At 34.7% G+C, this 23,727-nt stretch overlaps 1 protein-coding gene across 1 annotated transcript in view; it reads left to right on the top strand.

Annotated features, from left to right (window-relative positions):
- Positions 1-1,648: 1,648 nt before the first annotated feature.
- LOC124363777 (death-inducer obliterator 1-like) overlaps positions 1,649-23,727 on the top strand; it is a 73,965-nt gene continuing 51,886 nt past the window's right edge. Inside the window, 7 exon segments of the mRNA XM_046819039.1 lie at positions 1,649-1,845; positions 11,726-11,851; positions 13,189-13,398; positions 13,903-14,025; positions 16,212-16,375; positions 17,438-17,548; positions 23,213-23,294. Coding sequence (XP_046674995.1) covers positions 11,731-11,851; positions 13,189-13,398; positions 13,903-14,025; positions 16,212-16,375; positions 17,438-17,548; positions 23,213-23,294 — 811 coding nt within the window. The 5' untranslated portion in view covers positions 1,649-1,845; positions 11,726-11,730.

Below are 23,727 nucleotides of genomic sequence, written 5' to 3'. Positions count from 1 at the left end.
TAGGACACTTACAACGCACCCAAATTTACATCAGATAGAGGTATGAGAAAATCCTCACTGTAAAAGTAGAAGTGGTGTTGAGGAATCTATTTCTCATATTATGATATATTCAATTAATGTATGGGCGTATATTAAAGAACGTTAACAAATGTTTGACAAATTTAAGAAGGACAATTTTACACTTCCACCAAATTTACAAACTCTTTTGAAATGGATCGTTACCCTTCCTTTGAACACATCTTGAAATTTGTAACAAACTCAAAAATAAGGTTCTGAAATTACAAATACAAAATATATAAACGTAAATTATCTAAAACAACATGTGTAACTAATTATTTATAGAATGAAAGTTACAGCGTAAAAATGTGACTACTCATATCAAGTTAGAAGACAAAATATGAGATTTTAGGGCACTATAGTTTCCCAAAGATCTCACTCAGGACCAAGTCGGAGTGCTTAATGTTTGCATATGACATCAAGATTTTCTGCTCAATTTCACATACCATCAATTGATAAATTGTCTCATTGGCGTTAATCAACTGCTACTCTCTTGATGAAAGGAAAATAAACGATAGTATGTGCCCTACTAACTTGCTACAAGGCTGAGTCACCCATCAAATAGAATATTTGCAACACTCTTTTGTCGTAAGACTTCAACCCGAAACTTTTCACATTATCTGTGCACGAAATCTTATTGTGACAGTTATTTAAATAGCCACAAGAATGCTAAGACATCACCGAGATGTCCAGAAAGGGGCTTTATGTTGAGGCTATGAACATTGTTTACGTCGCACTCGTCAGATCTGTCTTGGAATATGGTAACAATTATTTGGTACCCATTTCGGGTTGGATACATCCAGAGACTCCAAGTATCCAAGACCGCTTTTTTATATTGTGGGCGACAAGATCGATTTCAATTACTGTAACGTTCCAGTGGAGCTATTTAGGAGGATTTTGAGATTGGATAGGCTGAACAATACAAGACAGCTCTACTTTTAGCGAATTATCACCGCCAAGTTTGATTGATTCTCCCATAGTACTATTTAATTAATAATGCAATTGTTGCAAGCTGTTTATTCCCACTTTGTATGTTGTGTTTATTTAATACCAGATGATAATTTTGTATATTTGTACCTATTTGGCGTTATTAGTATTTTTTGATGAAATTATATAGTAATTTTTAAATATCTATGTTATTTTAGTTCTAGGGTCCAAATTACTTGATTACTGGCTTAATCTAAATCATTCTAGCGTTAAACATGTTTTATATGCCATCACTATACATGACAGCACTTAACATCTTTAGTTGAATTAATAATTTATATGTTGAACTTATCCGACGTGTTCTGTTACTGCAGCTCATACTATTCTGTTGTTGCACCACATCATGATAATATTATTGTACCCATTAAATCGTGTAAAACTGGTGGTAACCGTGTGTGAATAAATACAAAGAAAATTAACTTTCTCAACTCTAAGCAATTTTGAAAACAAAATATCATATTTTAAGAAAGGATTTGTTTGATCGACAATTTTTTTTTTGTTATTGAAGACCTTGGGTCATGGACTTCTCTGATTGGTAGACTCGAACCAATAATAAACTTTATATATACATACACAGAGCAGTCTAGTGGATAAGAGTGGAGTTAGCTGATGCCGTCTGTACTCTGTAGGGAGGGAAGTAAAAAAAACAGTTTCTCGTGTTTGTGCTTCGTGTGGGTTGTAAAGTGTTATTTCGAATCATTATGAAGCGTTTCTGGTGACTTTTCGTATTTATTTATCTAGCATGATCAACAATTACACATTATACATTGGAATCTGTCTAATATTGGACGTTAGTGCAACGTAAGTAGTGTCTTTACGTTTGTTAATTTCTCAGTAGGTAGCCGTAAAAACAATGGCGGCGACACTTCAACGTTGTGTCTAGTTGTAGTTGGTTGTGCTAACTTGTTTTTGTCAATATATATATGTCTTGTTTGATTATTATTGTAAATACAGTAATAGAACTTGAAGAAAAGTTAAGTTTATTTTGTATAATAATGCTCAGTTATATTTACTGTTGACCTTAGCTTAGCCTATGCTTCAGACATTAGAGGGAGTCATTTCATCATAGCCTATAAGGCAAGAGTTTGAGATTGAATTCTCTGAGGTTAATGCTAGGACTTATCAGACCAATCATTCTAATGGTGTTTAAACTGCATGGTTTCTTCAGATAGTGTTGTTTAACCCTCCTACTGGCTTTTGATTCATTTTGAGTTCCTCTAGATTTACTCAATAAAAACCAAGCGACTCATAAGTCTTTAGACTGCAGGACTGAAAGCAGGTAGGGTAGTACGATAAGCGGACCCGGTTTTTTTATATCGAAATTGGCAAACGATATTAACTTAATTAATCATAACCATCGATATAATCAATCGATACTGATTAATTATTTTAAACTGTTAACTTAAATAATCTATATCAACAGCTGTAAACACTCTAAAATAATACACGTAGGATAATATTTCAATTTTACATAAGTAATTCTGAGGTAAATCTTAAGATCAGCGACTACCGCTCTGATCGCCGTAATTGTTTGCATACTAACACAGGTTAACGTAATTTCACAGAAAAAAATAGTCCCGATTGTCGCTAACATATAAAAAAACCCGTTTTTTTTTCGGCAGTGCCTTTCCATTACAATTCAATTTATATTTCTGATCAGCCCCTCTAGAATTTGATATTTTACTGATAGGTACTATCTCGAGGGATGTTTTTCTTTCCTTGACATCAGCGCGGGGCATGCCGAAACCCGCGCTGATGGCCGGAGGCACTCGTCTCAACTCGATAACAACTAATTCAACTTCACTAATTATTCCTTGTCCATGTGGGTTTGTTTGTTGACGTCTGGCATTCAATCGAAGCCGTCCTATACCTAGGTTATGTGATCCGCCCGGCGAATCGGAAACTTTCCTGTTTGTCACGTGACTACTGTCAACTCATCAAAACGACCATGGTCGGCCATTGTTTTTAGTTTGATAGTCGAAAATCTTGTTATTTATGTGTTTCGTATTGCCAACATTATTGTACTGCCGAAAAACGGGTTTTTATATGTTAGCGAAAATTGGGACTATTTTTTTCGGTGAAATTATGTTAACCTGTGTTAGTATGCAAAAAATTATGGCGATCGGAGCGGTAGTCGCTGATCTTAATATTTACCCTGTATGGCAGTCAATTTTATAAAACTACATGATGTTGCTTTTTCCTGGCTTCAACATGTTGGACTCGTACCGAAAAAACCCATTATGTGAAATTTGTGGGAAAGAAACAACTGTAACTGTGAGAGGAGTAAATATGGTCGTCTTCAGTTTTCATAATTTTGGTTATAATAATTTGTTTGATCATTGTAAATATTAAATTCATATTTTAATTAAAAACATGATTGTTATTGAGGACTATAGGTACTTGTATATTGATGTTAGTCTGGGATTTGAGATGCGAATATTAGGTATCAATGACTATATTCTTCAATATAAAAAACCGGGTCCGCTTATCGTACCCTATCCCTAAGGCTCGATGCACACTTGCGTATTTGCAAGTAGCGTGCACGCCGGGGGCAAGCTGCGTATGTATGACTGCCGGCGGTTTAGCAGTAGTGAGTTGTTAGTTACGTAGTGCACACTCGAGCGGAGCCGCAGTGTGCACGCGACTTGCAAGCAGCGTGAGCTTGCAAGGACGCCCACTACTGCTACGCCGCAGCGTGCACGCGGCTTGCACAACAAGTCTGGTGGCTTGGCAGTCTTTGCTAGGCAATCAGCGAGTACACATTGACCGCGCGATGGATATCAACGTCGATACTGAACTGTTTATTGCTGCTGTCAAAAACCAGCCTGTCATATGGGATACGACATAAAAACATTACCATGACAGGATTAAAAAGAGAGGAGCCTTGTTCATCGTTTGTGAGGAGTTCTTTGAGGGATTATATCACACATCCCATATTATATTATATCTCTAAAACATCATAAACGTAAATAAAAGACTTAAAACCCAACAACCGTTAGCTATTTTAGGCCTCTAACAGCTATTTTTAGATGGTCGTGTGATGTACGGATTTATTCACACCCGGATCGGTCTGTCGCTACATTGATCCGGATGTGACAGGTCATGCTGTAGTTGTTATATATTTAGTGTTATGCTTACCTGAGAGTAACAGCTAACATTTCAATAGGAGGTATTGATAGTCTGCATCTAGTATCTTTACTTTTGATTGTGTCGTTTAGTTTTGCTTCAAGTTCATCAAATGATACTATACTCATCCTAAAATAATTGAAAAATTTCTTCTCATCTCGACGAAGATCTTGGAAAAGCGTAACAATGAAACGCCCCTTTTACAAAACGAGCACTAACTAAGGGATGCACCCACATACTTAGCTTTTTGTCATTGTATAAATAATCATACACAGCAAACGCAAATGCAACACGTTGTCTGTGACTACCCATGCTGCTTGGGAGGTGCAAAGAGACTGAAGACGCCGAAAAAAACCGCTGTAGTGTGTATTGACGGAAAAAAAAAAGCCAAGCGCACGCAGCTTGCCCGCGGCGTGCACGCTACTTGCAAATGCGCAAGTGTGCATCGAGCCTAAAAGCAAAATCATACGTATGTTATTTGAATAATGTGCTGGAGACTTTAATAAGAGGTTTAAAACACTCTTTATTCGGGTTTTTTTTATCAAATGGTTTGATTGGTTTTATCAGAATGAATAATTCCATATAACAATTTATTTAACAAAATATATGATTCCTACTTGTTAGTGAGTCACTTTATCATGTAAACAATAACTAGGCCTACGAGTATCAACAATATCAAGAAGTAAATAATATTTTGAGAATTTAAAAATGACAATAAATATTAGGAAATTATATGATAAATTTCTAGATATCCATGTGGGTTTGGCTATTGCCTTTACAATAATTTGGTCAATACAGTTGACAAAATAATTTGTGAGATCGACGATTCACTATTTCAGATTTAGAAATGGATTTCCCGAATTTGAGTAGAACAACTTTGTACAGAATTGTGCCTGATAATTTGAATTTTTTTAAATTGAGCGCTCATTGGGTTCTTAGGCTGCTTACTGAGTCCCAACGAATGAAAAGAATAGCCTCTGCTGTTGCTTTTATTGAACGGATATAAAGAAGGTGACAGACTTTTAGATCATATTGGCACAGGGGATGTGACATAGGTTTCTAACATAACCCCCGAATCCAAACGTCAGTCAATGGAATGGCATCATACGTCATCATCAGTCAAGCAGACAATCTCAACATGCAAGGTTATGGCGGCTGTGTTTTGGGATTGACATGGAGTATTGTTAGTCTACTATAGAAAGAGAGACAACGATCAATAAAGCCGCCTACTGCGCCATCCTGACTAAACTTCTATGTGTAATCTAGAACAAGCGACGTGGTATTTTGTCGTCTGGACGTGTTGTTGCATGACAATGCCAGACCCCATACTGCGAAAGAAACTCAAACCCTAATCAAGAAATTTTGATGGGCATAAATGGACTATCCACCTTACAGACCATACTTAGCACCAAGTGACTTCCACTTGTTCCGCTACCTAAAGAAATGTCTTTGCGGCAAGTGCTTCGACACAGATGATGAAGTGAAAGAAGCAGTTAAAGACTGGTTGTCTTCGCAGGCGGCCGATTTCTGCAACTTAGGAACGTTTAAAAACTTGTTGAACAATGTGACAAAGTACGGAAATTATGTCTCATTGCTTGCACTAAGTGGCCTCGACCGTTACTGGTTAATGAGTTTAGGTTACAACCTAAAACCAGAAATTTGTTATGAGAACACAAGTAATGGCTACAAGTACCATGGTTATGTTCATGCTTTATTTGTGACATAAGGTATCAGACACGTTTATTCTTCAAAATAGTAAAAAGGAACCAAATCTTACACTTTCGTTTGTTGTATTTGTTTTTTTAAATACACAGCCTAGAATTTTTATTCACTATAACATTTTTACTTTTTATACAGTAATTCGAAATACCTATAACGTAATTTGGTTTAAGTAGTTATATAGGGAATCTTTACTCATGAATATCTATGGTTCAATAAACTTGAATATCAATCATTCGAGTGTTGGACACTTACTATTACTACTATTTGTTATTAGGCTACACATCCATACGTGTTATAAATATAAAAAGTTAGTCACGCTTTTAAAAGCGCTCACGTGACCTAAGCTTGAATTTGGGTACTGTCTTGAGGGATGTTTTTCTGGCTTCCCCAGAAGTGCAGGTAAGCACCACCGAAGCCCGCACTGATGCTTAAGGGCATTTTCTGGGAACTTCGGTGGTGCCTACCTGCACGTCTGGCAAAGTCAGAAAAACATCCCTCGAGATGGTATCGAAATTCAAGCTGAAAGTACGTGAGCGCTTGTAAAAGTTATATTTAACTTTGTTACTACTAGTAATATATTAATGATTACCTAATCTAAACCTACGTATATTGCATAATAACAAGAAGTAGATTTGATCTGAGTGGTCTACTTTTTGCCACCATCGTTCCTTTTTGGGGCAGAAAACAAGAACCGTTCGTCATAATGATACAATTTTCATAGTAACTCAAATAAAGTAGGTTCTTACGAATAATGTACATTTTTGCTCCCAAGGTAAGAAAAACTGTTCAAAAAATAGTGGCCTCTTGGCCAAAAATACGAAAGTACCATTTAGTTATTTTATATTTAATGCTAAATACGTATATTTCTTTTGGATGTAAAAATATAGCTTCACTATAATACAATTTAAAAAGCCTTTTAACATAATTCTGTTTGTCTTTATTGTTCAAAATTAATTAAAAGTAAAATCATGTGTTTGGTATTTGAGTAATGGCTGCAAGTACAATGGTTATGTTCATGCTTTATTTGTGACATAAGGTATCAGACACGTTTATTCTTCAAAATAGTAAAAAGGAACCAAATCTTACACTTTCGTTTGTTGTATTTGTTTTTTTAAATACACAGCCTAGAATTTTTATTCACTATAACATTTTTACTTTTTATACAGTAATTCGAAATACCTATAACGTAATTTGGTTTAAGTAGTTATATACGGAATCTTTACTCATGAATATCTATGGTTCAATAAACTTGAATATTAATCATTCGAGTGTTGGACACTTACTATTACTACTATTTGTTATTAGGCTACACATCCATACGTGTTATAAATATAAAAAGTTAGTCACGCTTTTAAAAGCGCTCACGTGACCTAAGCTTTAATTTGGGTACTGTCTTGAGGGATGTTTTTCTGGCTTCCCCAGAAGTGCAGGTAAGCACCACCGAAGCCCGCACTGATGCTTAAGGGCATTTTCTGGGAACTTCGGTGGTGCCTACCTGCACGTCTGGCAAAGTCAGAAAAACATCCCTCGAGATGGTATCGAAATTCAAGCTGAAAGTACGTGAGCGCTTGTAAAAGTTATATTTAACTTTGTTACTACTAGTAATATATTAATGATTACCTAATCTAAACCTACGTATATTGCATAATAACAAGAAGTAGATTTGATCTGAGTGGTCTACTTTTTGCCGCCATCGTTCCTTTTTGGGGCAGAAAACAAGAACCGTTCGTCATAATGATACAATTTTCATAGTAACTCAAATAAAGTAGGTTCTTACGAATAATGTACATTTTTGCTCCCAAGGTAAGAAAAACTGTTCAAAAAATAGTGGCCTCTTGGCCAAAAATACGAAAGTACCATTTAGTTATTTTATATTTAATGCTAAATACGTATATTTCTTTTGGATGTAAAAATATAGCTTCACTATAATACAATTTAAAAAGCCTTTTAACATAATTCTGTTTGTCTTTATTGTTCAAAATTAATTAAAAGTAAAATCATGTGTTTGGTATTTGAGTAATGGCTGCAAGTACAATGGCGATGTATACGTGTTCTTTGTGTCAAGGAAGTGTTCTCTGTCCTTGTTTAGCCTTGAATATAGTAAAAAGTAAGTAAATGTTACATTGTTTGGTTTGTACCATTTTATAAATGTACATTACCTAGATGATTTTTTATTTTTCATTAATATATTAACTTTTAAGATATAAAACCAGTAGAACTATATTATTTAAAATACCTATAATGTAATTTGGTTAAATATTTTGTTTTCAGTATTTTTAGATAGTCATGAATATCGAGGATTCGATCGTGGTGGTGACCATTTATCATACTGGAGTCCAAACAAGAAGTGTAACATTTAGTTACTTTTTATTATTTTAAAGGACAAACATATTATTGACAGATTGTGACAAAGCTTTTACGTAGTCATTGTATTTGTGGCCATTACTCAAATGCCATAAAAATTATTGTACTTTGTTTGAATTGATTTGAAACAATATTGTTTATTCACTACATTAAAAAGAGCTGGTAATAGTTAATAGTAAATAACTAAAATAAGAATGTTTTTCTATTTGAAGGTGTAGATATTTCTAATTGGATCATTTGGATCCCACATTTGATTGTGGTAGTGGCGGTTACAATAGTGCAGCCAGCTTACATTCTACAATGTTAAAAATATTATTAAATTTACAAAAAGAATTTTTATAAAAAATATCAACATGCAGGCTATAGGTACAACAAACATAATTTTATTATAATATATAAAATAACTTATAATTGTTAAATTTAATAATGTTTTATTGTAATTTTTCCTTTTTTTGAAGACATAACTCTGCATATATAATGCAGAGATCTATTTGAGATTATTGTACCAAACATATTAATGCAAACCTGGGTTTTCAGTGTTGCCAGCTGTAACAGAAGAATAAAAAGTGATGGGTTGAATTTAACAGTCAAGCGATATTTACTGCTTATCTTTACTCCTCAGCTATCTTCCTAAATCCTTTACCTTCACAATTTAAATTAACACGTATGTACACTATGACACAGAACATGAGCAAAAAATAATATAATAACATGCAGGATAAACGAACATCGAAGAACAAAACTAATGTAAACGACCGGAACAAAGCGAGACATTGCCACACACCTCCACACACTGAGAATCAGCTGTGATATGACAATGAGGCAATGTCGCATGGTGAGGGGGGAAGTGGGGTGTGGTAACTGTCCATATGGCCAGGCTTGTAATGATGTGTCTTGTACTATATATCATATAGTACCATTAGTTGGATTTGTAGATAAAGCAGTATTTTATATTCACCTATAACAAAAGAATTTCTCGTCAATTAACCACTTGATTAGAAGTATGTCAATTGTTATTACCTACATCTGGTAACAATGAATAGTAGAAGGGGCAGAGTGATCTCCTTGCCAATATCGCTTCCCGTTGGAAAACAAGAGCTGACCATCATAATGCAATGTAATTTTCATAGTAAGTAAAATAAAGTCGTTATTTTTTATAATGTAGTTTTTTCAGGTCCACAATTATAATAACCTTCAAAAATATTGGCCTCCGGATAATACCAAAGTACCCGATTACTTAAGTTTTAATTAGCCGTTTGGCACAAATATGATTCTTATACAGTTGTACTTGGAGGTGTTTTGATACACCTGAAAACAACAGTACAGTGCAAACAATAAAGTGTTAAGTATTGAAATAGACTACTTTAAGAATACTGCTTGTATCACTTTGTAATTAAATTAGAGATTTATAAAGGTGTCGGAAAGACAAAATAACCATAAAAAGTATTAAATCAAATCAAATCATAGAGAACTTTATTCATATACATCGAGTACAGAATATGTGTCAATATGTATGTAAAAATTTTATCTAGTTTAAAACATAGATAAAGATAAAAATGTCATGTCCAGTTTAAAAATTCCTCGATGGAGTAAAACGTCCTGTCAGCAAGCCATACACTGAGCTCTTCAACGCTGACTCTCTAGTAATGCTCTTGAGGTGTCTTGGTAGGAGATTGTAAAATTTTGCACCTGCATAAGATGGCTTCTTGGTAGTCATGGTGAGTCGATGAGGTTGTAAGACGAAGTCTGTCACATTGCGGGTTCCATATAAATGAATTTCGCCCAGTCTATTGTAATCAATGTTAAATACATGTAGAATGGTTTGTTGTATGTAAAGAGCCACCACTGTCTGAATTCCAAGGTCTTTGAAAGCACTTCTGCACGAGTCAAGATGATTTAGACCTGCCAATATTCTTACCGCTTACTTTTGAAGTTTTAGAACTTTAGTCATATTTCCTATACTTGACCCTCCCCATATTATCAAACCATACCTCACAACAGACTCAAATAGGGCAAAATACGCGACCCTGGCCGTTGACATATCTGCAACAGACCTTATTCTTTTTACAACATACAGGGCAGTACTCAGTTTCCTGCACACCATGTCCACATGAGGGGTCCAGGACAGATGTTGGTCAATGATCACTCCTAGGTATTTGGTCTCGTCCTCTACTTCCACCATTGGCAACCCCTCGGTTAAGTTTGCAGCTCTTGTAAACAGAATTTGTTTAGTTTTGCTGTCATTTAGTGCAAGATCGTTCTCCTGACAATATTGTTTTGCCATATTGAAAGCAATGAAGGCCTGACAATCTAAATCATTAGGGTCTTTTTCAGCAAGTATAAGAGCTGTGTTATCACCGTACATTGTGGTGTGGGCTTGCTCCTTTAGGTAATCCGGGAGGTCATTTGTTACCAATACATACAAGACTGGACCCAGTACTGAGCCTTGAGGGACCCCTCTTGTTATATTGAGGGGTTTTGACCTAGCATGGTAAACTGTGTTATTAGCTGTATATTTCAGCTCTACTAGTTGAGTCCTGTTCTTCAAATAACTATTGAACCAGTTTATTGCATTGCCTTGGATTCCTAAAGTCATCAGCTTAGTAAGAAGTAAATTATGTCCCAGTGTGTCGAAAGCTTTACTTAGATCCAAGAAAATAGCAGATACTATTTTTCCAGTTTCAATTTGGTCAATTACATTCTCAAAGAAGTCAGTGATAGCTGTGGTTGTAGATTTAGAGGATAAAAATCCGTGCTGATGTTTACTGATCAAATTATTGTCCATGAGGTGGGTTATTAATCTTGTTAAAACAATTTTTTCAAATATCTTGGAGATGGTTGATACAAGAGATATTGGTCTAAAGTGGCCAGCTTCTGTGCTTTGTGGTTGTTTCTTAATAGGGATTAACGTAATCCTCTGACCCTATCTACTATTTGCAATACATGATAACTTCAAATTTTCTTACTATTGGAATAGACTAAATTAAAAGAAAATCTGTAACAACACTTCAGATGATTATAGATGTAGGGAAACAAAACGACCTAAAAAAACTACTTCAAAAATAACAAATGAAACAAAGTACTGTAGCTCTCTGACCAAGAGTACTAATATAGTACTGTAGTGCAGTTAGTTATTTTACCTATTATTTTAATTTTAGGTAATTTCACCTTTACAAGTGCTTACGTGATCTGAGCTAACTCAATTCATGTTTTTCTTTCCCTACTAGAAGTAAGGGATAAACACCACGGATGGCTAGGGACATCTGATTGATACTTCCCCAAGTTCAGTTCACTTTCAAAGTGTCTTGGATCTCAACACTGCTAGGCGCATAGACAATTCAGAAGTTGAACTCTGAACTCAGTTTGTGTGGGTGATAATCAAATTTTGAAAAATCTAAAAATTTGCTCAGAAAATAGACATTGTTATCACGGATCCAAAATATGGACTTGAAAGAATGATGTTTTACAGGTGATATGTCTCACACGTACATCGCAGACTGTGCAGACAACAAGAAGGGAGATGACACCCTCATCATCATCGTCAACTCTGACGGAACCGTGTCTGTTGATCCGGAGACCTTACAGAAACTTCTTGGTGAGTGAGTCTGGTTGTACATCCACTGATGATCTTACCTGATCTGAGTGTGCTATAGGTTGGCTATCAAAGCAGTGTACTGCACATATAATTAGACTCTTCTTGATTATTAAATTCCTTCTAGTTACAAGATGATTACTGACGAATGATATTTATAAATATTTATCCCATTTAGGTTGTCTGAGAAACACTAATAGTTATATTCCTTTTATTCACAATAAAAACACAATACCAATATAATTATACTCATTATGAAACATGTGATAAACGAGGTAGGAACGCCTCACAACACATGTTGTGAAACAGATTTCTTTGAGGTAACATGCAACAATAACTTTAATTCAATTATTAACTGTCTCATATAAATAGTTTAGTTTCCTTTGATTAATAAAAAAATGATTCTCTCAAGTGGTTACGGTTGTCCATTTGCTATGCTGACTTGGAAAATTATCTCCAACTGTACTTAACAGCTAACTGTAGTAAAAATTGATGGTAACTTTGTCGCTGAAATCTTTATTACAACACTGATCAAGCACTGTACACTCAATATTTTATAGCCGTGCATAAGTGCCAGTACAAATGTAAACAAATGCTTCTACCTCTGTGGCAAACTCCAATTGAAAGTGTCAACAGTTTAGTGTAATTTAAATTAAATTTGGATCATATTTCATGAACATTATCATAACTTTTCCAAATTCTAAAATGTTCTGGGAAACTCTTCCCACTTTTCTCTTCATACTCGTTACTTCACCTTCCTCAGACTTCACCAAATATAAAACAAATAAAAAGAGTTAGTTGAATTGGTCCCGTCATTTTCAAGGTTAGCACCAGGAACACATTTAGCAATTAATTTTTCTTTACAAAATTTACAATAAAATTTGATTTAATCTTAAAAATGAGGAACATTTAATTTTCATTTAATATAACTGTTGTGTTGTATGCATATAATTTTCTTGCTAGTATAATCTGTTTCATAAAAAATTTGACTACAAATTCAGCTACAAACGTTAACAAAATAGTATAATTTTAATTTGGATTTTGTTTCATGAGTTTTATCATTACTTTCCCAAATTCGAAACTATCATGGGAAAATAACTTTATAATCAATGTAACAAGAAATTTAATCAAATTATTCTAGAGTTTAGAGTTTAGCAAGCCAATTAGCGATTATTTTTTATTTATAAGAGAATGAGGCTGTATTTAAACTAGTCTTAGTTACAAATTTATTTTCCTTGAAATTCTGTACTGGACATACAATAAAAACCATTATTTGGATTGGGAATCTTAATATTACCAAATGAGAATCAAATATAGCAAGTGTTGCGTGTTTGTTTCAGCCAATCAACACCACAACTCGCCCATCAGCTTGGTGCGACTGGACGCCAAGTCGGATGGCGGTGGCGGAGGGGACCTGGTGTGTGAGGAGGACGAGGATCCGGACTCCCGGGTGAACCTAACAGTGGAGGGCTACTACCCACCAACCCCCGCACCATCATCACCCACCCCACCCCCTACCCCTGTACCTGACACAAGCATCACCTCAGATGGTAAGACTGTGTTTGATGGTTATCACAATGTAGTTGCATCAGCCATTATTCATAGTTTCTAGTTCATCAGTAATTCATAGAATAAGGAAGTTGTTATCATTATTGTAAACACTAAATGATTTTAATATCACAATGGGACGTTTGTAAGGTCGATTCCAATCAAAAGAATGTTTCTGATTGTTATCATGACACTAAGTTAGGAGTTAAGATTTATTTATTTATATTTAAATTTTAACTATATCAATTGTATAGTTCTTATGTGATTTGAAATAACCTAGAGCTATCAAAAAAAAGTTGTATTGCAAAGATCAGTGGTAGAAAAGACCTGAATCTCTACGCAATTGATCAAGCTGTGATGTATTATACTGAATACAATGTGCATGCACGTACTCTAGGGGTGTAATATCGATATTGTCAGTAATAAATGTCATTTTACAAAGACATTGAGTTTATGGGTTATGATTAAAAGAAATGAATGAGAGTAAACAACATCAATGTGGACAGGAGGAGGGCCAGAACTGTTGGCCGACTCCATCACGGAGATTCTACAGCCGGAGGATGTGGAGAAGTTGGAGACGGCTCTGCAGTCCGAGCACGCCAAGGAGATCCTGGGCGATGTTGTGTTGGGTGAGCATCTCCACTCAGTCGTAGGTTCGGTGGAGACTCAACGGTTGAGTTTCCCGTGCATGTACATAACATAACAATCGTCATTGCAAATGTTTTTTGACCTCAGTAACTTCTAATAAATACTTTTCCATTCCCTAATATGATGTAACTAACAACCTAAGGTCACTACTTCCAAAATCAATCACCAGGATCTGTTACTGAGCTCAGTCAATGACAGTAATAGGATTGTCAGTTTGTGCTCAAAGTATATAATCTGGCAAAATGATTTGCTGTACAAAATTTTTGAGTTGTTGATGCTCCGAAATTTTAAAGTTTTTGGTACATATGTGAATATATTTGTGCATCATAAAAACCTAAGTAGTAATGGTATATGATGTTTTTTTTATAAACCTTGTTCCTATTTAGATAGCAATATGAACAAACTAAATTGTAGGAATAGCACATACATCTAGACAATTACCAGACTGCTACTCTTCACAGTGCTACAGTGGGGTCTCTGTAATTTGAGGCAGACGGGACCAAGCCTACCTCGGGATGGCTATGTGAACCAATCAAATTGTAGGAACAGCACACAAATCTAGACAATTACCACACTGCGACTCTTCACAGTGCTACAGTGGGGTCTCGGTAATTTGAGGCAGACGGGACCAAGCCTACCTCGGGATGGCTATGTGAACCAATCAAATTGTAGGAACAGCACACAAATCTAGACAATTACCACACTGCGACTCTTCACAGTGATTTAAAGTCATTTATACAGACTGCAACGCTTAGTGTGCTACAGTAGAGTCTCAGTAATTCAAGGTAGACAGGAGTGAGCATTGTGTACGACAGACAAATTTTACTTTAAACCACATTGTAACACTTGCGAGCAGCACTATCCTGCTGAAGTTGTATAGTTTTGGCTAGAGTTGCTCCTGCTTGCTGTTCTACGTAGCATAAAACTGCATGTAGCCTTCACTGTCATTGCCGTTACAGTCTTTTCACAATTTCTTCATCACGTAATTCATGAGTTGGTCACGTAACGAACTATGCATCCTACTGAACAGCCATTTGCAAGTTGAAGCCACTGTTTGCAAGTGTTATTTATTTATATATATATATATTTTTTTTTACCACATAGTACCTCAAATTACACGGAAGCTCGAACTATCGAGACTCGAATTACCGAAATTCTATTCTATGACAGTTTGTTGGTGTATGGTTTTGTTGGTCATAATTTGTTTTTATTTTTCAATGTCGAAGCTACTGTGAGCGTAAACTGAGACCTAGGGATTTTCACATTTGCATGAAACACATTAATATAATGCATGGCACACATTGTAGAACGCACATTGAGAAGGAAATGTTTCTTGTGATCATCTCATGTTTTGTGGGATTCATGGTTCTCTCACAATCACTTGATGTGTACATGTGGTTTCTTTCTTTGAGGTTTATTTGAGGTCATTCAAGGTGATATAACATGAAGGGCATTTAGTAATTAAAGAGGCAAACTAGTCTGGAGGAAAACCTGTCGGTAGGACAAATTTAATACTTATAGGGCTCTGATTGGCATCACTGGGATTGGTCTTCATCAAGCGGTAAGTCAATATTGTTGTCATAACCTCAAAATTAAGTTGGAGAGTCCAATTGAAAATTCTACTTTTTTTGCATGCTGAAGTTGAAAATTACCATAATAATGTAGACTTTAGAACGACTAACTACAGTGTGTGTGGGTTACGAGATTTTAAAAGCTGTTAAGTTAAAAATTCACCAAGACTCTATTGTCAATCACCATTCTGGCAAAAAGTCAAGTTGACATTGTGTTGGATCGCTGAAGGTCTAGTTATTTTTTATTATCTCAAAGAACAGCCTTCAATAAACAGCTAATACTACTCATATATTCTTTTGAACAAGTTGTAGTCAGTCTGCACCTTATTCTCCAGATCAAAGTTGTCTCATTAACTATTGAATGCACCTTGCATATCAAAGGAGAAATGTTTGAAGATAATAGTAAACTTGCTGAATTGCTTTTAATGACTATATTTGAAGAAGTACAAATTTCCTGAAGTAATTTTCTTTGTAATACTATCTCACTGTAATTTTTAAGAAATCCTCGATGTGCAATCTTTTTTTTTGGACCCTTGACATTTGTTATATTGTCTTGTTTATTATTACCAGTTTTTAAATTACATTTGAATTTTTAGACATGCTCCAAAAGAATGGGGAGGATGGAGGATTGACGGGCGAGCTCCCAATGACTCAGCAGGGTTCCGTGGTGTTGGACCATTGCTACGCCTCACTGTCCGGCCCCGCCGTTCCACCCCCCACTGCACCGCCACCCTCTCAGCCCACAAGGGGGACTGGACGGGTAAGAGTTGCAGTGTTAGAAATGTTTTGGTACAAAAGTAAATTTGAAAATTTCATGTACAGTCTAGATGTGATAACAAAACATTTTTATGATCGTAGTAAACTTTATAACCTACCTTAGACTCGATTTCTATCTATGACTGATCATTGGAACCAAAGGAAATTGGTGGTTTGAGCCAATATGATGAAAAATATATTATAGTGAACACTTTTATTGTGTTAACCAAACCATTGTCTGTGCTGTGGTGACATAGCTTTGTTCACTTCTTACCATTCCTAATGAAATTTTGTTATGTTGGACATGTTTTGGCAAATTTCCTCATCAACTTGTTACATCAAAAACTTTCTATGGGTTGCAGGAAATATAAAAAACCCAATTTTATTTTTTTTATAATATATCATATTTTATTCTTAAAATTATTTATAAAACACCTAATGTTTTGCTTAGTAACTGATTTTGCAATTATTTTTTGTTTTACTCTGTGCAAGGGGTTAAAAAGCTGTATCAGTTAAGGCTGAAATGCATTGCCAGTTCTAGGGTTAACAATATCAGTGAAAGGATATCAGGATTTCAGACATTTGCAATCGTTATAGGTTATAAAAAGTATAACACAATATTTTAAAGGATTGGAATCTATCCTCTTCATCAGTTGGGGGAGGTATTAATACATACAAAAATAACGAACAGAAAGAAGTAAAGAAGGGAAAGAAAAGGCTTCAAACATACCCAAAAGCTGCTTGGAGTCCAGTCCAGGTGTTGTCACTGCACAGGATGCAAGTCCCGAGCACAAATCACAAGTACGAGGATAACAATCACACAGGCTACAGTGAGATACTGCAAATGTCCGAAATCCTGTTGTCCTTTCAACCCTTCCATCGTCAATAACAAACTTTAAACAAAGAATATCAGTGATTTAGATGGGTTATTTCTAACACACTAGATCAGTAATGTTAGGAAATTTTTATTTTTCACTTACCAGTTTTCTTCTTTAATATTTAGTATTAGCCTTTTAAACATAATTTCCTTACATAGTATTTTGTAATTGTGTATTTCATGTTCCAGGGCCGAGGCAGGGGTCGGGGAGGCTTGCTGCACGGACAGAACAAGATACACGTGTCTGCCAGCGCCACCATGGTGCCCCTTGTCGAACAGCTGGTAATACCTCAAACACCGGTACAATCACTTTCAGTTTTATTTTGTCTTTGTCGCTTCAGCTGGGACTTTTGCTTTACCCTGTAATGCTCTACTTAATCCTTTTGGGTGGCATTATGTGTTTATTGTCTCCTTTAGATTCCTTTTACAAGACAGTCATTTCATCTTCAAACTGAAATGGATTTCTTTACATCAGACAAAGATCATTAATTAATACTAGAAGTGTCACGTGCCACATATGTGACGTACTAGGCTGTTGTCTGAATGCCAGTGTTGTGTATGTGGTGCGTTAACATAATTTCATATCATGTAACTTTTAAAATAATAAACACAAGGATATATCAAATATAAAATGGTTATCTAAAAAGTTTCGAAGGATTCATTTACCTGCAGCCGGTTGGTGTGCATAATATATTTACACATATTTGTAAGTTTAGTGAAATAAAATTCTAATTAAGAAAAAAGCAGTCTCTGTCATATATGATAAATGCGATAAAATTTATATGGTTATAAAAACCAAACTTCACAAATAGAGTTTTAACATTTTGATTGTGGATCCTGTAATTTTGTGGAAAGCTGAAACTACCAAAGAATGTAGTTATGTAATTTAGTGGAATCGTTAGTTTTACATCGTAATCAAATAATACTTAATTTGGCTTCTATTGTGTTTTTAGTAACACAGTTATCCACTAGAATACACTTGCTGTATTACATTACCTTGTTTAAAAAGCAACGGCTGGCGTTTTGTTTGCATTGTTGTTTATTTTCATTTGTCAAGACATCAAAATTTTCATAAAAATAATTATGTATATGTAGTTTTAAGTCATGATAAATTCTAAATTCTGAGAACAGCATAAAATTTGGGGTCAGATGTATATTTTGGATTTTTTTCTGTTATGAACTTTGTGGTTCGGTATAACAGAAAATTTCAGGCTGAATAAAAAAAATTCATATAGTTTTTGAAGCACTGAAAACTTTGGCTGAAAGTGAAAAAAAAAAAAAAATGTTTCCATGTTCTTTGAGATAAAGATTGTGTATAATATGTTACATTTGGAGCATTAATTTGAGTTAAAATATGCTTTAGAATAGATTAACACATGGAGTGCTCACACAGACAAATATTGGTATTAGACAGACTAACCTGCATCGAAAAAATATTTTTAGCCATAGGAGATCATATTTACTTTCTTTTGAGCATTGAACGTGTTAACGGGCATCCTACAATATTAGGCCTACAGTCAGTTTGCATGTCACTTCTTGGGTTTAAACCCTTTGAGTGCCAAGACCATATATTGAGTTATGGAACTTTTTTGCAACATATGTTATATTCAGGGGTATGTCTAAAAATGCCAGACCCGGAAATCCCAGTTGTGTAGCAACTTAGTAAAAACATTTTTTTAACAGGATTATTTCCATAGAAACTTATCATGCTGTAGATCAAAATGCTTGGTTTTTAATTGGGCTATACTTTTATTTGTAAATTTTCTTACAGTTTATTTCTTATATATATATATATATATATATATATATATATATATATATATATATATAATATATTTAACACAAAACAAAAAAGTTTTCTTTTTTAAACATTTTTTTAAAGTTTTATTGCAGTTTTTTACAAATAAAAAAAAACATTTTTACTATGGAAAACACTTTCTTTTCTAAGGGAATATTACTAATAAAAAATGTGCAAAATTTCATAGTGTTATGTTCAAAACCGGGACAAAAAAAAAAATTTATTTTTTAGACCAAAACAGTTTGGAAAAAATACACACATAGCCTCATCATATACATTAGTGTGTGGTCTAAAAGAAAACTTATAAAATTTACTCACCACATACAGTATTTCTTATGCTCAAGAATGAAAGAATGAAATTTCAGTTCAAAATCTTCACTAAATGTTTATATACAATTATTTATATACACTATTCACAACAGTTTGTCTTCACTTCACTTGCATTTGTGCTTTGGGAAGCAGGTGCCATGACAGCCTTCCCCCACAGTTTGTGCAAACTGTTCTAGACCTCTTCCTTCCTGTTTTGAAATCAGGCCCCCTCATTGTACATACAAAACAAGTCTTTTCTTTTTTTCCGGGCAATTTTTCTAATCCAATTTTTTCTTTTGTCACCCTCTACGTTTACAGTTTTACCTTGCTAGTGCTACCCATTCATCAGAAATACTTTCAATGATTTGCACAGTATACTGGTATCTAGAAAGAGGTTTTCCTGTTGTTTTGGACACAATTTTCCCTATATATAATGTAGGAATTTATTACCATTCTTGCAAAAAAGATTAAAAACAACCTTTTTCCAATACTTAACTGTTCGTCTTTCGTCAAGGTAAGAATAGAGCAATCATGTCGAATGTGTCTATCCCACCCATGTGCTTATTGTAATCTAGTATGATGGATGGTTTGTTTTCAACTGTTACCCTGCCATGCCTCCTTTTGGTATGTACAATATCTTTTATCTCAGCTTTTGAGGACAGCAAAACAACTGGTTTTTTTTTGTGATGCTTGTTGTCTATAGGCCAGTGTCACTATGTTTCCTTGATGGTAGTACTTCTTCTGGCCAACTTGAAACTTTTCTTTGATTCCATCAGGCAAGCCTTTTTTATTCTTCCTTTACTGTGCCAGTAAAAAAGGTTTTTTCCTCATACAATTTTTTTGACCAGCGGAATACTAGAAAAAAAATTGTCTGTAAAAACATGAAACCCTTTCTGTAAATAATTACAAGCACGAAGAAGAGAAGTGACAACCGAAATAGCCAAGACCATATTTTTTTACCTCATCAGATGGAGATGTGTTCTTCTTACCCTGATAGCAAAAATAAGCTCATGCAGTAATTAGATACAGAGTCACACAACACCCATAACTTTATTCCCCACCTATGGTGGTGCTTATTGGGGAGGTATTGTGTGATTCCGGTTTGACTTTTCGTCCCAATTAGAGATTCGTCGACTGACAACTGTTCATGGGCTGTATAAAAGAATTTAAATAGCCCTATTACAGTGCTTTCAATTAAGGGTTTGAACTTTTGAGTGGGGTCGTAACCTGGTTGGTTGGCTTTAGGTAGTTTTTTTCATTGTCAACAATGTGAAAGAAACTAAGCAAAATTTGAAATCTATTTCGTGTGAACATCTTACTAAACCATGGAGTTGCTTGTGAGTCACTAGTTGACCAATAAGAGGGGATAGTTGGTTTCCTAATCAGGCCCATATTTAAAACAGCAGCAATAAAAGCCTTCATTTCCAAAATGTTCACGGGGATCCAGCTGTGCCTACGACTACCAGGTGAGTCATTGTCTGCAAAAGACGAAATTGTCTGGTTAGCAATACCTGTTGGTTTCAACCACAAACATAGTCAAAAGTGTTTCTGTAAAAAATAGTGTAAAATAGTCAATGGGCTTAGAGTCCAACAGGTGGGCAATGTCTAGGTCCTGGAGATTTCAACATAAGAAAAATCATGAGTGAAGTTACTGCGGCTCTCTTCGTTTATACTAAGCCAAATATCATTGTCTGTAGGGGCCCGTCGGCATCATCACCCGATTCAGAGGAACTGGATAACACACTCCTATCAATGATTCTACTTACGTTAGGTCTAGGCCTAACCTGTGTTCCTGACGTACTAGGCCTAGGTCCTAGAAACATCAAAGTCACTCTCTGAGGATTGACCTCTATGTACATTTTTTTGTGGCTCATACAATGGATCAGCATCACTATCATCACTAAATAAATCACTAAGATCGTCTTCTGAGGTTAGTAAATTACCATCAGATACATCACCATCAAGTTCTCTGTCCACCTCACTTGATCTAAGGTTCTCAGGATCCATTATTCAGCCATTTGAAAACTACTTAAGTGTTTTACACACTAATAATAAACACTACACGCAACAACGCACAATTCAAACAATTGTAGCACAAAACGTAATAATTACGCTATTAGAATTCAAGCAACAATGTTTCAAAAGAAAACAACACACTAGCACGCGGTTCTGCATTCGTCGTCTGCCACGCTACTCAGCTAGTCAGCTGTCGGCAGCGCTGTGATGGCCATTGTTTTTTTTTTAGATTCTCTTCTGGATTGGATTTTTTTTTCCAAACACCACAGAAAATTAAAGGCATATTATTGGAAATACAATTTATTACGTAGAAACATAAAAATACCGAAAAATATAAACAAAGGATCTTAAAATAATTGGTGGCGAAAAGTCGTCACCGTGGCATTTCTCGCATTTATCATTGGTGACGAAATTTCGTCACCGTGGGCACTCAAAGGGTTAAACAATTTTTACATCCTTACGTCTTCCTGTACTCTTTTGTTTTCTTCTGTTTAGTTAATTTATTTGTAAAAGTCCTTCTTCCCATACTTTTTACTCCTTATTATTGTTTATTATTAAATAAGATGTTTTGATATTAACTTTTGTTAGTTCTCAAGTAATAAATAAATTTAAAAAGTAAATATTTTATAATCTATTGGAAAAACTTCTTACATAATATTTTACATTGTACGCAATATTTAATAGACAATCGTGTACTAAACCTTCAAACAGAAAACAACTCTTAATAAATAACCTGAGATTTGTTTACTCTTTTCGTGGCTTTTGTCAGATATCCAATTGTTGAACATGTGCTCGCTCTTGTATATTAAAGTGCAAAATAATGTAACATTTTGAAATGTATTTTATAGTGGAAATCTTGAATTCCAAGATGTTAAATGTTTTTTTTTTTTTCTAGACAATAATTGAATGAACTGTTGGATACCAGCTTTTCCATGCCATTATTTGGTAAAAAGTAAAACACCCAATTGACTTTCTAAATATAAAAGCAGTTTTTTACACATGAGTGGGATGTACTCTAACTTATCAGTACAGATCGATCAGACATTATCTCAGCAGTCGACTCTTCGTCTGGGAAATTCACTGATATTGGAGAAACCCACGTTAAATTATATTTATTATGAATAATTTTCCTTCAGCGGTTGCGTCTTACCGTAATATACCTGTACATGCTGTATTTCATTGTTGTTTCATTTAATATAAATTTTTCATCCAAACATTTTATTTACTAATTCACAAAAAATCAAGGAGTTTTAAAATTCCACTCATTAAAAAATCTTTAAAATGATTAATTTCTACTTTTATTAAGGAACTTAAATATGTAAAATCGTCTTTGTTCTTTATTAAAATGAATAAATCACCTTAAATAAAAATTTTCATTTACTCATTAAACAGATTAAAATTGTTTAAAAAAAACTTTGAAATCGAGCAGCTTAAATGAACTATGAATTTGATCATGAATATTTTCAGGTATATATTAACGTTCTGGAAACACTTTTAAGTTCATAGTGCCGCCGCACTCCAAAATTGTTATTTCAGATTTTGCAATAACATGAGTGTGAGATGTGTATGTGAAATAACCAGTATTACATTAAGTATATGGCTGTATTAATATTGTGTATGTGTGTGGCATGTTCATGTGAATACAAAGGATCTGTGTGGAACAAATTAAACCAAATCAGTTTGTCCGAAGTTAACATGTGCTTTTTATATTTGGATTCAAGAGCTGTTTGTTCAATTCCATAAAAAGTATAATTTCAAGCTCTGGCCCCTGGTTACAGATTACAATTGTTTATTATATTATGTTTAGCAATCTCTAAGAGGCTGTTGTGTGTTGTGCGCAGGTAACTGTGTCTGCCAGCACTGCCGCCTCCATAGTCAAAAATCAAGCCACTGTTGCCCTACAAAGGGTTGATCTGCAACAAGGTAGAGTTAACACCTTTATTTCGTTTTATCTTGATAAAAACATATCTAATATAAGATTTCTTTGTAAACCCAATAAAAAAATATATAAAATCTCAAAGGTGAATCTCGTCCCAATAATCGTGTAATAATTCTTGAAACAGTAATAAACGGTATATATATATATATATAAATATAGGAACACACACTTTTTTTTTGTTCTTGTACTGTCTTAACCCTTCCCACACTGTAGACAGATATATTCCAATGATAGACTTTGACCTAAACACCAAACACAATTATATCCTAAATTATACATTGTGTCTCTTGGAGAGGTTTTAGTTCACAAAAAGCCTTCGGATCGGCAAGTGCACACTCCCTGTATATCGCAGTTGTTGACTAGGAATTATTTTCAAACAACCTACATTCCACAGCAGAGGGAGGGGCGCCCTATAAG

The sequence above is a fragment of the Homalodisca vitripennis genome, chromosome 5 (genome assembly GCF_021130785.1).
Source record: "Homalodisca vitripennis isolate AUS2020 chromosome 5, UT_GWSS_2.1, whole genome shotgun sequence".
Taxonomy (NCBI): domain Eukaryota; kingdom Metazoa; phylum Arthropoda; class Insecta; order Hemiptera; family Cicadellidae; genus Homalodisca; species Homalodisca vitripennis.
Note: the sequence above shows the minus strand (reverse complement) of the source record. Positions and strands in the feature narration are given on the sequence as shown.